Source organism: Epinephelus moara, chromosome 1 (assembly GCF_006386435.1).
Source record: "Epinephelus moara isolate mb chromosome 1, YSFRI_EMoa_1.0, whole genome shotgun sequence".
NCBI classification, from domain to species: domain Eukaryota; kingdom Metazoa; phylum Chordata; class Actinopteri; order Perciformes; family Serranidae; genus Epinephelus; species Epinephelus moara.
The window spans coordinates 12,649,821-12,664,148 of NC_065506.1; the positions used below are offsets into that span (position 1 = coordinate 12,649,821).

At 41.5% G+C, this 14,328-nt stretch overlaps 1 protein-coding gene across 8 annotated transcripts in view; it reads right to left on the reverse strand.

The window, feature by feature from the left end:
• The window catches only part of LOC126392917 (A-kinase anchor protein 13-like), a 140,974-nt gene that overhangs the window by 118,519 nt on the left and 8,127 nt on the right, over positions 1-14,328 (reverse strand). For all 8 annotated transcript variants that reach the window (XM_050048690.1, XM_050048663.1, XM_050048727.1 and 5 more), the window contains exon 2: positions 1,615-1,658. In XM_050048690.1, coding sequence (XP_049904647.1) covers positions 1,615-1,647 — 33 coding nt within the window. In that variant the 5' untranslated portion in view covers positions 1,648-1,658. The remainder of the gene's footprint in view (positions 1-1,614; positions 1,659-14,328) is intronic.

Consider the following 14,328-nt stretch of genomic DNA (forward strand, 5'->3'; position numbering starts at 1 on the left):
TTCTTAAACAAATAAATTATTTGAAAATTTGAACCTGCAATAAAAATCAGGAATATGAGCTACAAAGCAAAGCTTTCAGTTTATAAGATGACCCTCACGTGTAGTGACAAGCTTTGGGTAAAGACAAAGAATGAGATGGGAGATTTGAAGCTGCCGAGATAGCATCTGCAGGGTTATTGCTACATTCTGGATGGCACGGTGGGTAGGTCACCAATCACAGAGGACCTCAGCAACAAGCTGCACCCATACACTACCTGAACCACATTATCTTGCTCAAAGGCTGCACCCTGAATTAGACTGAAGTCATTCTGGAAAAACTTACTCTCCCAGTTGACCAAGGAGAGTTTGGAGATACTCAACACTTGGGGAACATTGGCAAAGGATGTCAGCGTTAACATGCAACCCAGATCCAGGTAAGTGCTTACAACATGGATGGTTTGATACATGGTAGTTGAGATATTAAAAAGCTTGAGAAACTCATCTACAGAGTCTCTCTTGTTGCTCAGTCATTTAGGAAATAAACTGCCTTGAAACCTTGTTTCTGCACGGTGGAGACCTTTTACTTCTTTATCCGACATCCTATAGTCCAGTAGACCTTGGTTCCTGGACAAAAGCAACTTTGCAGTACAACATGTTCATTTACACACACAGACAGATGCATAATTTAACAAGAACATCCAGGAATCAAGAGGTCAGATGTCCTCTTCACAGAAGGTACCAAGCTCTTTGCTGTAATTACCCGCTCATGTATTGATTTGGACAAATGGCACAAGTCCAGTTAAACTAGGCCTCAATTTGTTCTTTTCAGAACAATTATTTAAGCTCCAAGGCCCTTACCTGTATGATTACCTATTCTTTGATAAATCTGTGAGCACTGCTGTATGCTCCTTTAACCCAAAGTCTGAGCCAAGACAAAGCTAGTGTAGCTTTGACAATGTAGATGCTCTTCTTACATTAATGGGGGAGCAAGACAATAACAAATTGAAGGTTGGGGGTTTTATCCTAACTGGAACTACCATGTCAAATGTTCCAAGAAAATAACTTGAATAGAAAGATAGGAGATGTGTAATGAAGAGCAGTTTCATGTCGTCAAGTTGATAGTCTTGTTTTGTGTCATGTATGTCATTTCCTTATTAGTTACCTGGGTCTATTTTTGTAATATCTGTTCACCAAGTGGTTCCTGTATCATTCCATTGACAACATGTAAAACATGACCACTAAATAAACAACAGAGGACAGTGAGCAGAGTGCAAACGGTTATAAATATTTGCCAGTCAGCAAACATTAAATAGCCAGTTTATTTGCATGCAGTCTGATATTGTGTTCTCCACTATCTGCCCCTGAACATCCACACACTTGTTTTCAGTTATTCCAGTTAATTAGACCTGTCTGACGTTGGAGTCAGGCAGAGCTATTCAACGAACTACATGAGGTCATCTAACTCCATATACAGTGCTTATAAGGATGATAATTGTGTCACTTGTTCCACCCTTACAGGTGCAACAAATGGCACAGTCTGCACACACGTACAGTATGCAGTCCTTGATGAGGTCTAATCAAGCACATTGAAAACACCAGTGGGTGGACAAACAGTGTGTGAATGGTGATACTTGCATATAGTGGAGCTTGCTGTGGATTGAGTTTCATGTCCCTGGACACTGTAAAGACAAAAACAAATGAGAGGTTATAGCTTAGCGGTACATTAAAATACTGTATGTTAACAAGATGATGTGTTCAGGCAGTGCAACATGATGTTAACACAATATTAAAGGGACAGTTCACCCCCAATTGAAAAACACGTATTTTTGCTTTTTATCAGTAATGGTTGTTTTGGTGTGAGTTTCTGATTGATGGAGATGTCTGCCTTCTCTCAAACATAATAGAACTAGATGGTACTCGGCTTGTGGTGCTCAAAGGGACAAAGAAAAAGTTCAACAGCAATGTCTCTCTCCAGAAATCATAACTTAGTTACTCGAGATAATCCACAGACCTCGTTGTGAGCAGTTTAATTTAGGAACTATGTTCTTCTACACCCACCAACCGTATCACTGCGTAGACGGACGTGTGCAGCTACTCATAATAGCATTAATGGTGTCCTATTTGGCTGAGCTGTAATGTTAGCTAGCAGTGGCAGGAGGCAGTGTGCATCTACTCATGGACAAGAGACTCATGCTTGTGAAAGTGGCAGAAAATTAATGGCGTCCTTCTCAGCTGAGCTGTAACGTAAGCTAGCTCAGTGGTGCTACGTGAGCAAACAGTAGATTCACACTTCCTTCTGCGTGGTGATACGGTTGGCAGTTGTAGTTCGGCAGAAAGAAAATAGTTCCTACATGAAAGTGCTCACAACAAGGTCTGTGGATTATCTTAAGTAACCAGGTCATGACTTATGGGAAGAGACATTGCTGTTGAGTTTTTCAAACATACTTTTTTGGTACTTTGAGCACCACAAGCCAAGTACCATCTAGTTCCATTATATTGCAGAAAAGGAGGACATCTGTACGGTCGATATCTCCAACACTTGGCAACTCAGACCATAACAATTTAGATTGATCAAAAGCACTTCAGGTAAGAGGAAAAATAAATATATTTGATTTTGGGGGGAACTGTCTCTTGAAAATATTAATAAAGTTGATATGGCTACTGTGCTTGATGCCTATTTAGCAGCAGACAAGGCGTGACAATAGCATTCATTTACAGTCATTTTTCTGGCTTTCTAAAAAATCCAGCAAAGTACAATATTCACTCTTTTAGTAGCTGTTTGAAATGTGGGAAAACATAAAATGAGCCAGAATTGAGTTTTGCTGAAATAAAACCCTGCAAACACTAGACATCAAAGGTTTTTCTTCACAAAATGCATGTATATCAGCTCTAGCAGCATCAGAACATTGTTGCTGACAAGGTGACAGTTAAGCTTGACCCTGGCAGTAGTCCCAACACTCTGTGGGAGGTTAATAGTGCATGAGTACAGAACAGACACACACTGAATCACACGCGGGAAAACACACACTCATCATCCAACCAAAACTGCCAAGTCTCTATTTGTGCTTGTTTATTCAAAGACAGCCGCGGCAATGATGACAAACTGTTTGTGCGCTCCTGCCTCCTCCGATCGCCCATTAGTTGTTCCCCAAACAAACAGCAAAAAGGAGGTTCAGCACCAAAACACACTTCTTTGCCGCTTCTACAAGGGTTTATGCCGGGAAGATCAGTTAGCAGGATTTACCGGCTCATGTTCACGTTTGATTCCCTACTCCCAGTCTGGGACGCAGGCCTCAAAGCTGTTTTCTGGGCACAAGGTCATAAGCGGTGGGTGTGTAATTACATCCAAAAAAATACATTACAGCTGTAGACTTGAGAACGAATGGATTGGAAACCTTTTTGTTGAACTTTCTTGAGGAGATATTGGCCTGCTTGCATTCATCAATGAGTCAAGGGACTGGTCGGCTTTGAGAGCCTGTGTTCTCCTCAGTTATTTGGAGAGACAATTTTCTTTTGTCTGCCTTTCCCTGGCACTAAAACAAGTCCTTGCTGCTGGCCTCAGTGGTCAGCAGTGCATTAATCACATGAACCCCACAGCGGGGGAGGCGGCGACAAAAGGCCAGGACCTAATGAGTTCAGCAGAAAACACCAAAAGAGTCAATGCTGGACTCGACGGAGCGCAGCGAGGCCAATTCACTTTCTGCAACCAAATCCAAACATTTTTCCTCCTTTCTGCTAAATAAATAGGCTTGAGCTAGAATTAGGCGCATCAGGTAAGGGGATAATCAGTAGCTCTAATAATACTCTGGAGTCTAATCCTCTTGCCTTAAGTGCACTGGGCCAGGGACCAGCTTCTTCACCACATGCATGACTTTGACTGATAAGACTCTCACATAATGTCCCCAACAGGCTCACTGGTTCTCTTATATATGGATATTTGGACATTTCTCATCTGCTGGTGCTCTCTTTACAACTACTCCACAGTACATGAGCAGGCATGGGTTAATGTTTTACGCAAGGGTACTTCAAACTAAGTTTGTCATCACTGTTGGCAAACATTTAATTTTACGTGACATCTTATTGACCACCAGGAGGCCCACCACATTGCACAATAAGAAAATATTTGGTAGGCAGTAGGTACGTTGCTACACTCAAAGTTTTCACTGTTGAGAATAAAGTTGATAACATTTTTTCACCCAGGGAAGGTTTCCGTGACCTTTTTCAGCTCCACCCTGCTTTACATTCTCTGCACATTCACACCTGACAGCTGAACACAACAGCTCAGTCTGCCACTGCAATGGCCACTTCTTTGCAGTTGTTAAGGGAGAGGAAAGCCCTTGTGATACCCTGATTTTCCCACCCACCAAGGAAAAGCTTTTTCTGTGATTTTTTATGTATCTATTAGATATTGTTAGGCTACATTTGCAGTTTCAGCTTCATCAATCACAACATAAGTGTTAGGGAGATTTAGACTGGCGGGTTCTACCAAAATTTGTACCCATCTGATGTCAGTCTGACATAAGAATACCTTTACAGAGACACTGACATCAGTTAAATTGAGGCAGGTGGCAGAATGAGTAATTCTCTGCTGTAAAACTTCAGAAATGTCATTTTAATCAGAATAAGTGGCGTGACAGGTCATCTGATCTGACAGTGAGTCAGTACATTAAACAGTAGACACAGGGTTTAATTTTCACCATTACAGCTTGCAACTGTGACATGTCAAACAGCTTATATTTTTTACATTTTAGGAATCAACCTGACAGAAAGAATTACAATGAGTGTGCAGGTGGAGCTTGAATATCACAGTAAAACACACTGCAGCCAGGAACACATTGGCTAACATGACCTTTAACCACTGGCTTTTTCAAAACAAGCCACCTGCTCTTTGACCACTGGGTCACAATGCAACCGTCTATCTGATTCTCTCCTTTGGTCACATCTGTTTCTGAGGTTTTTTTTGTTTTTGTTTTTAAATATGATGCAGAGATGGAAGTTAAGTAAAGCACAAAGGAAGCTGATTCAGTATACTGCATCATCACAGGATGTAATTGCTCCACTGCTTGCTTCAGATTCATAGACAGGCCTGCAACATTACCACATACTTCCAAAACTTCCACTTTGGTGTGACTGTAAGGCTAAAGTAATTAGCCACTCTAAAGCACAGACTGTGGGTGCATTCAGAATCAGTATGAACACAATCAGGACATACTACTTTCTCATTACATTACACCCTAAACTTTGACCCTCTTACTAATATATCCGTTACCATGGAGATAAAACAAAATGCCGTTCATCGAGCTCGCTATAGACGGAGGTCAACCCGGACAGCTCTGATGTTGTTATTTTGCAATAAGTAGGCTAATAACTGCATACACTGAGGATTCTAACATATTATAGTCACAACAGTAAAATTACACAGCCTGTATATTTCTGTAATTGTTCTTTCATACTTGTGCTCTTTTGTTGTTGGTTATATTTATGATTATTTTACACAATTAAACAATTACTATCCTTTTTATTACTAATTGACTGGTTATCAGTCACCTGAATTGGCTGCCATCTATCACTGCAACTTCTGACAGTCAATGTGACATATCTTTCACTGCACAGAAGATTGTGGGTCTGAATCGCCATAGAAGCACGCTGGCTTGTACACTGCGAAATCAGACCTGATGTAGTAGAACATCCTGGTATTTTTGGCTTACTGCATTTGACATACTATGTATTGGGACACAAATCTTTTCCTGGCATACTATATAGTATGGCAGTATGGGTATTGGAACGTACAGCAGATATAAAGATGGACAACTTGACAGCTTACCGTAATGGACAGCAATGGAAGCAAAAACATCTTCATTGCCCCCTGGTTGCTGGCTGCAGTATAGGTCAAAAACCCCACCCCCTCTATGTTAGTGGATGCGATACGGTCCAAACTAACAAACCAAAGTAGCCTAGACGTCAAATATTTGTTTCCAAAGATGGTTTCTGTCATTTGATAGTTCTTATCATGCTGATTTGGTGTGACATCATGATTGACAGCTGTGTGTGTCAATCTGTGTGCTTGCTATTAGACACATGTAGACACATGGGCGGGATCTTGATTCCGGGATCAGAGAGAGATCAGTAGCCTGATCACTACTGTGTAGACTCTGCCACCAAATCACATCACCAGTGCAAGATGGCTGCAGCCCTATCTGGGATATTTTGGCTTTACTTTTGTACAATGGGAGGAAGTGGAGACACGTTGTCCATCTTTATATACAGTCTGTGGTCTAAAGTAGCAAACATGTCCTGCCATCAGAGGAGGAAGCTGTGGGCCTGTGTAATCAAGCTTAAATATAGTTGGAAGGGTCCCATTATGGTCTACTTCAGAGCTGTTTCTGTTAAGGGTAAAGTTGTAGGGGAAATACTAATGCCTAGGGGACAATTCACAAACTACTATTTCAGGCTACGGTCTTTATCTTTTTGTCTGTAGTGCAATTTAAAACTGCAGGACCTTCAGATGCATTAGTTGTTGACATAACGCTAATAATGCTTTCAATAATAAGGGAATTTTTTTAACATCAGTGTACCAAAAGACTTCAAAACACACTCACAGAAACACAGCCCTGCCAAGCTGATGTGAGTAATAAAGTACTTCAGGCTAACGTGTTCACAAATAATTGCTTTAAGTCAGCTTTCTTCAGCAGCCCTATTTAGCTGTTTTGTGCTAAACAGCTAGTGTGCACTCAGCTCGTCTGAGCTTGTTTGCTGCAACTGTCTGCCAACTGTTTTATATAGGGGGTTGATGAGAGAGGTGAGATTTAACCAAACAATAAATCAAACCAAAGTAAAACAATGAGCTAAAAACGGCTACAAGCTGTGTGGAGCCGCAGAGTTTGGGTGTTAATTCTCTGTGTTCGTCACTACAAGAGACTCTTTCACAAGACAAGGAGTCACTTGATTCTATGATAACATCAAAAATATCCTTTAATGCAGGTTTGATATCTGTTCAGCAGACTGCCTTCAATCTGTTTTCTATGGTTGACCCCCACGGTTGTACGGTACAGTGGGTGTGACAAATAGTCCCTCTTGGGCAGCAGCAATCATTCAGACAGTCCCCGGGGGACTTCTAAAACAGGTACATCTGTAGGTCATTTCTAACTACAACTCCAGGAAACTACAGAAATCACAAGACTCAATACACTGATATCTGTGTCACAAAAAGAGCTTTTCCCAGAGGTACACAACTTCGAGGCAATTTACTGCGACAAGATATTTTGGTGCTGTGGATAATACCTGGGCTTATGGGTCAAGTTACAGTGTACATGTCAGGTAATGTCTGCTACAATGGTGGAGAAAAAAATTCTACTTGTATTTTTCTCAACTGATGGAAATAACACAATATCTTACAATTACATGGTTTTTCATGAAGCCAGAGTTAAATGAAACTCAACAAAGGCAAATATTTAGAGCTCCATTCTTCTGTTAACTTAAGAGGGGAATGGGCCTGGGTGGAACTAATGCTTTTAGCGAAACCCATTATCCTCACACAATAATTGACTCAGAGTCTGCACCGAATCACAACATCAAACATAGATTCTTCGTATTTGCAATCTATTCTCTTTAAACAAGAAAGGTAAATAAAAACCCGTGCATTGTCCATGTACTTCGAGAAAAGGCCTTGTATCCAAACCAAACTCTGTTTCCTTTTCTGGTAACAGAAGAACCTTGAGAAATGACATCCCCTAAGCTCACCCTACGGCCACCCGACACCTGCTTATAGAGATTACACAACCCATTAACTCCATCTAAAACACTGGGTGCAGCCAGCCTTCAGCCGAGCTCCTTAAGAGTCTCCATTATGGCAGAAACTGCCTTTGAACTGCTGTTAGAACTGAATTTTCTTCCTCTGCAGCGGGACGGCCACAAAGAAGCAGCCACGTTCAAGTGCACAGCCATCACAAATGAGCCAATAAATCAAGAGACAAAAGCCCCTCAATGCAGGGATAGGAGCAGCGATACGCCGAGTCAGGGTTGTGAATGGACCTGTTATGGCTTCTGCAGGTCCCCTGGCTATCAAAATAAGCCATGATAGCCATGTGACTGCAGCGTGAATGGGAGGATGAACAGGATTAGCTTCACAACTCATTAATCGGACTACATCTTTCCCAATCAACAGCTGAGAATTCCCAAACACCACCACATGCACAGGAAAGACTAAGACTACTGTGCACTGCCTAATATTAAAAACTTGTTTTGCGGCTTTGTCTCTGAATGTGTTGCTTTTGTCTGTGACAAGGTCTCTCTTGGGGGGAGAGATACTTGCTCTCAGTGGGACTCGCCAGTTTGCCATCACACATGATTCAATAATCCTCTCTGGATAGAGGTGCATCCAATGACGTTTAATGTCACAGTCAAGTAAACACCACTTTGGGTCCAATATGAGCCACAGGAACAGCTTCACTGAGTGTAGTTACTGGGATAAGGTGTCTTTTTGGAAGATGATTGTAGTCTGACAAAACGTAAAGGTGCCCTCTAGAGTTTTCTTGTTAATAAAGTTTCTATTGTTTGAGTGAACCAAGGCGTTTAAAAAACAAACATTGATGCATTCATGCTTGGAAACAATAGTATAACAAATCCATTGCAAATGTATACAACTATTCAGGGTTTTTTTCATACGATGCATGCCTCTACTTCTCCTACATGTGTCTTTGGCATCATCCTCTAAAAGCATGTAATCATCTTACAAGGTAATCTTTTAAAAATCTTCCAGATCAAAGAGAATTTACTATCGATCACTTTGAATATGCAAGCGAACAATGAATTGAAGGTAAGAGCAGTAAACAGTGTGCAGATCAGAGGCCCGTGATGGCATCAACATAATCCTTACTGTCAGCGCCACTCCCTCTGAGACTTCCTGTAGGAACACCTCTGTCCTCCTGTCCAAAGGCCACATCTCTTTAAACTACTAAAACAAATGCACGTGCTCAGTGCAGGTCAGGGTTTTTCTGTTGCTGGGAGACCATTAGGCCTAAGTATTTCACCACCAAAACACTTCAGGAAATAAAAGCAGTATGATTTCAAGCATGACCCACAAGTGCTCACCAGACTCCACCCGGCGACCAACCATGAGCTACGTGCCAAATTGCAGCATAGCATAGCCTGTTCAGTGATTTACAGGGTCATTATCACACCTGTGGTGGATGGTGGCCTACTTATCTTATCAACAAAATGGCATCAATATTGGGAAATTAAGTTCACAATGGCTATAATCAGCACTGTGTCTCACTGTACTTGCTGCCCTCACCTTGAAATCAATAGGATATTTTGATAATATGCATTTTTGACCAACCAAGCTATCAGGCCTTTCCTGCATATTAGAGTTGGCAGTCGTGAGCTTAGAGGAGTGAAAACCACCCGATTCTGAATAAGCTAGGGAAAAGAAACACAAAACGCTTTACCTCACCAACTGCCATTGAGCAATGCACATAATGTGATCATACTGATCAACTCCAAGGTTAATATCTTAACATCATCAATCTTTTCCTGGTTAAATAATGCCCAAAATAAAAAGTAGAAGCTAGTAGCTGCCCAGATTTACATAGTGCAGAATCCAGTGCAGCTACTTAAAATTAAAACAGGTCACATTGTTTGAACTCAACATAACAGGCAATGTACAACTATACATCAGTGTTTTATCACCTCAGAGCTTCATGCTGCAATCTTTCTGGGTCAAAAACCTCCCACTGGCCATTAATTAACCTGAAGAATGCCAATGCCGATCCATGCTATGGGGACATTAGTTACCTGGGGCTGCTTCTTCATGAAGCTTTTTGAATTAGGCTGTGTGCTATGTGTGCAGAGAGCTGCAGTCAAGGACATGGAGACACCTGTAAAAAGGGACAGAAGCCCAATTTAGACCCGAGTTGTCATCCAACACCAGGGCTCCATGATGACAACAGAGACAGGACCTAAGTCTCAGAGACAGGCAGGACTAAGTTTGTACCTCACCTATGCAGGCGTACCCACTCTAAAACTTGACAAGGACAACCTGGCCTGAATACCTTAGTCTTTCTGCGTGTTTTGGTCTATTTTTCCATAGATACATGAATCTGACAAACATACAAAACATCACCAACAGGCATCTTTGTCTCGACATAAAATCCACAAGGAATTGTTTTCCAATTGTCAACAATAACACTAAGAGCCTTTGACAAACAAGGTTTAGGGGTTCAATACCCAGTTGGGCATCTTGCTTTAGATGTAAGGCCTCATGGTGCAGTAAGGAGCTTTGGATAAAAACCTCCACCAAATGGCAGACAGAGAGTGCCAGGGAGAGCTTTCAGGCTGATTTAAGCCTAGTGAGAGACAGAGTTCATATGAACTGTCCAACAGTTCATTCTTAACTCCTCTTAACATCCCTTTCTTCTTGTATTATCAACCTGTCTTATCCATGTCATTCCCTTTTTATTAGAATTGGATATGGACTTCAAATCAAATTTTGCATTTTTGCTGAAAGACTAAATGAGACTAGACATTTTTTGGCTGAAAGGCTTGTTTGCCTTTTCTGTCCAAATAAGAGTTTCATTCCAAACATGAACAACGTCTGACTCATAATGCGAGGCTTCTAAGACTCTCAACAACCATATCACTCAAATTCAAGAAGAATTCACAGGTACATTCTTGTAAGCAGCTAGTTTCCAAAGTGGATACATAACATTTGAAATCACAGCCTTCAAATGTGTCACACTGAGGAAGGATTAAGGCTCTGTGTGGCTCAGCTGGGTTTGATGTTTAACTCAGACGTTTGTTTAACCTCTCACGCTTTCTCCCCTGGTTAACCACTAGTTACTGGCCTACCACTACAACATGTCACACACTGACTAAAATCCCCTCTAGCACAAAACCCCAGAGAGAGCAATGTGCGTCTGCTCTGTGTTGAACCCTTGTGTGACTCTTTTTACGGTTCACTATCAGCCCTGCTCTTCTGGGGAACGGCTAAATTAGTCAGGGCTACGTCACCTCCTCAGCAACGCCACCACAGCAACTTGGACACACAATGTTGACTACTATTTAGATAGTCACGGCTGTTTGATTTAATCAAACCTAGCTATTGTCTCCATGGACAGATATGAGGCCATCGTGGTGATGTGACCTCACCCTGCCACACAAAAGCCGCCTCTGTGCAGAGACTGCACACAAACGCTGGCTGACAACACAAGGCTGGGGGATGAAAGGTCTCCTCAGTGTTTGGTGACAGTTATTACCCTCTCCACTGAAACCAAATACCTGTGGGCCCAGATAGCATTATCTTATTGTGAGGCACACTGGGGGCTGGCCTGTAATCAGGGCCTGGGCCTTGATCAGCACTCCTCCCCAGGTTTGATGCCACCCCCTCCCCTCTGTTTCCACACCATGAAGCCACGAGGTGCTCTGTAGACATTTTTATAGGAGTGGTTCAATAATTTGGGAAATCTGTTGAAGTGCTTTTATGCCAAGAGTTAGACTAATACCTCTGTCACATCTCTATGGTAAATGTGAAGATAGCAGCCAGCTAACGTCGGGGAAACGGCTGCACAGGAACTATCCAAAGCACCTCTAAAGCTCACTAAGATGTTGTATTTTCAGTACAAAAACCAAAATGTAAATTGACAATTTGTAGATTTATGGTGGGGGGTTACGTGCCAAACTACTTCCTTGTCAGGACCTGCTGCCAGGCAACCCGGAAGTTACTGATCCCAGCCAAGAAAGTGGCTGATACACAACTAACCATAAACCAAGGGAATGTCGTTTTTGTATTTTGGGTTTTGTATAGACATAAACAAACAAGATATGACGTGGTAATTAATGAGCCAGGCTAGCTGTTCGCCCTTGTTTCCAGTCTTTATGCTAAGCTAAGCTAAGCTAGCTGGCTGCTGGTGGTAGCTGCATACTTATCATGAACTGTTTTCCACCAAAATCATCGCATGTATGTGGGTTCTTTACATGTGGATTCCCATTGCCAGTAGATGAGTATGCCTTTTTGTTTTTTTTCTGGTGAATCACATTCAACATCGCAGACGCGCTGGAAAACAGGGTCAGTAAACAGTAGAAAGCATCATGGAGGTGAGTGAAAATGTTACGATGTACTATCTCTCTCTTTCAAATTTGGCGTCAACTAATCTGGAATGGATGGAATTAGTGACTGAGAAGCTACTGATGGAGGACACGTGTCATAGCAACCTGCATCATTCGTCATTCTCATCACCTGAAAAGGGGCAGAAATGTGAGTGTCTACCCTGGTGTCATGTTTCCATTCCTGCCATCGAACCCAGAGCCAATAAAAACCTGTGACGACTGCAAAGTCATTTGTCCCGGGTGTGAATGCCAATTGTAGCTGATTGTAGCCTTTCCCACAAAGGACATAAGCCTGATGTTAAAGGGTTTTTGTTTTTCAGTGGGAAAGGGGATATAGTATATAGACATGTGAGTGGTATCAATCCTCTTGTCTTACTCTTAGCAACAAAAGGAAAAAACAGATTTCCTAAAATGTCAGACAAAGCAAATAAGAGTGCTGCTGCTGCCTAAGGATGGTGACCCCATCAGAAAGAAGAGGCATGGGCTAACATTTAGAGTGATATTTGAAAGGTGTCATCGCTGTCCGATACACTAAACACTTCAACGTGGCCCAGAACCTGCAAAAGGATAAATATGCTGTATACCTTTGCCCGCGTGTAAACGTTCAACACATTACAAAATCAACAGGGCAATTTCTGTTACTTGAATTCAGCTGCACTTGGCAATCCAATTTTTCACAGGATCCTGATGGGTGATAGCTGGGTGAGCGATGTGGATTTCAACTTATTTACAGAGGCAGACACTAGTGCGAAATCTCTCAAAATGATCAATACAACATTGCACCGTCAACTTGCTGCACTTACTCATTGAACCGTGGTGTGTGAAATAACAAACTGATGTTGAAAAGAAGACAAAATAGGGGCTGGGGAGAAAAGAGAACACACAGAAACACAGGATACATCAGAGTTTGAGAAAAGGAAAGTGGCTGTTAGTCCCATTTGAGAGGTAAGAGGTTTAGCCTGGAGAATCCTGAGCAAGGCAAACCTCAGTCTCACAGCAGGCCTGATCAGATTAACTTTACCTCCACTGCAGGAATGGCTGATGTGTATTGTTAGATCATGTCAATTAACATACCAAACGACATGCATGATAATAGCATGTACATCTCCAACTCTGATCATGACCTCATAGCGACTTTTTGGTTAGTACTATCATCTCACTGCAAGAAGGCTCCGGGGTTGAACCTCAGCTCCAAGTTTGGTCAATCAGAAACTCTAAATTGCCCACAAATATGTGTGTGTGTGTGTGTGTGTGTGTGTGTGTGTGTTTGTGTTTGTGTGTGTTTACCCGGTGATAAACTGGTGACCTCTGTAGGGTCTTTCCAACATTTTCATTAACAACCAGATGACACAATTCAACCCACTCTATTCCTTTCGAAATTGTTAAGAAAATGGCCAAAGAAGTGTGAAACTAAAACCACTGCAGTGGTTTTGGGAACTGAATTGCCAGTTTTGTGCATGAGTTGCTCACTTCCCCCACTGATTGCCGGTCTATGTAACAAGCATCAGCCCACAGGAACGCTCTACTTCTCCAACAGGAAATGTATAAAGGGATGGACTTCTAACTGAGACTACTTGTGATCTAACTGCGCTGAAGTAGTCCACCTTAAGAAGTACTGTAACTGCTGATTGTTAAAGAACATCAGCTTAAGTATTAGATCAAATTGCAAATATACTGAATAGAAGATCCTGTCTTATCACTAAAGGAACTACTGACACGTGCTCTGTATCTTTAAAAGGGGAACTCCACCAATTTTACTCTTACTAATTTTACTTTTACTTGTATGACGCCTTTTGTGGCTCTGATGGAACTTCTTAAAGTCCAATAAAGTGACTCTGATGATGTTATCATTTAATTAAGTATTACATTAAAAGTAAGAAAAAAGTAAGGTGTCATGACACCCTTGTGATTTTACATTTTCACATTTGACAATACGTAATTACCTACATTCCGGTCCCTTTATCTTATACCAAGCATACTGGTTACGTGCGACCAATCACAGCCTTTGAATGCACAACATAAACCATGTGACCAACAAGAAAAATAGAGAACAGAAAAACACAGACCACCTAACAAAAAAAAAAAACTGTGAACAAAGTGTAACAGCCCAAAACCTCAAAGATGGTGTCTCAACAAGAAAGCTTTAATTGATGTTTTTTTTTTTCATTTGAGGAACTTTTATAAGTAATTTTGTTATAAAAGAAATCCTCAATTAAAATGAATGAAGCCACCATATTCCATCCTTTC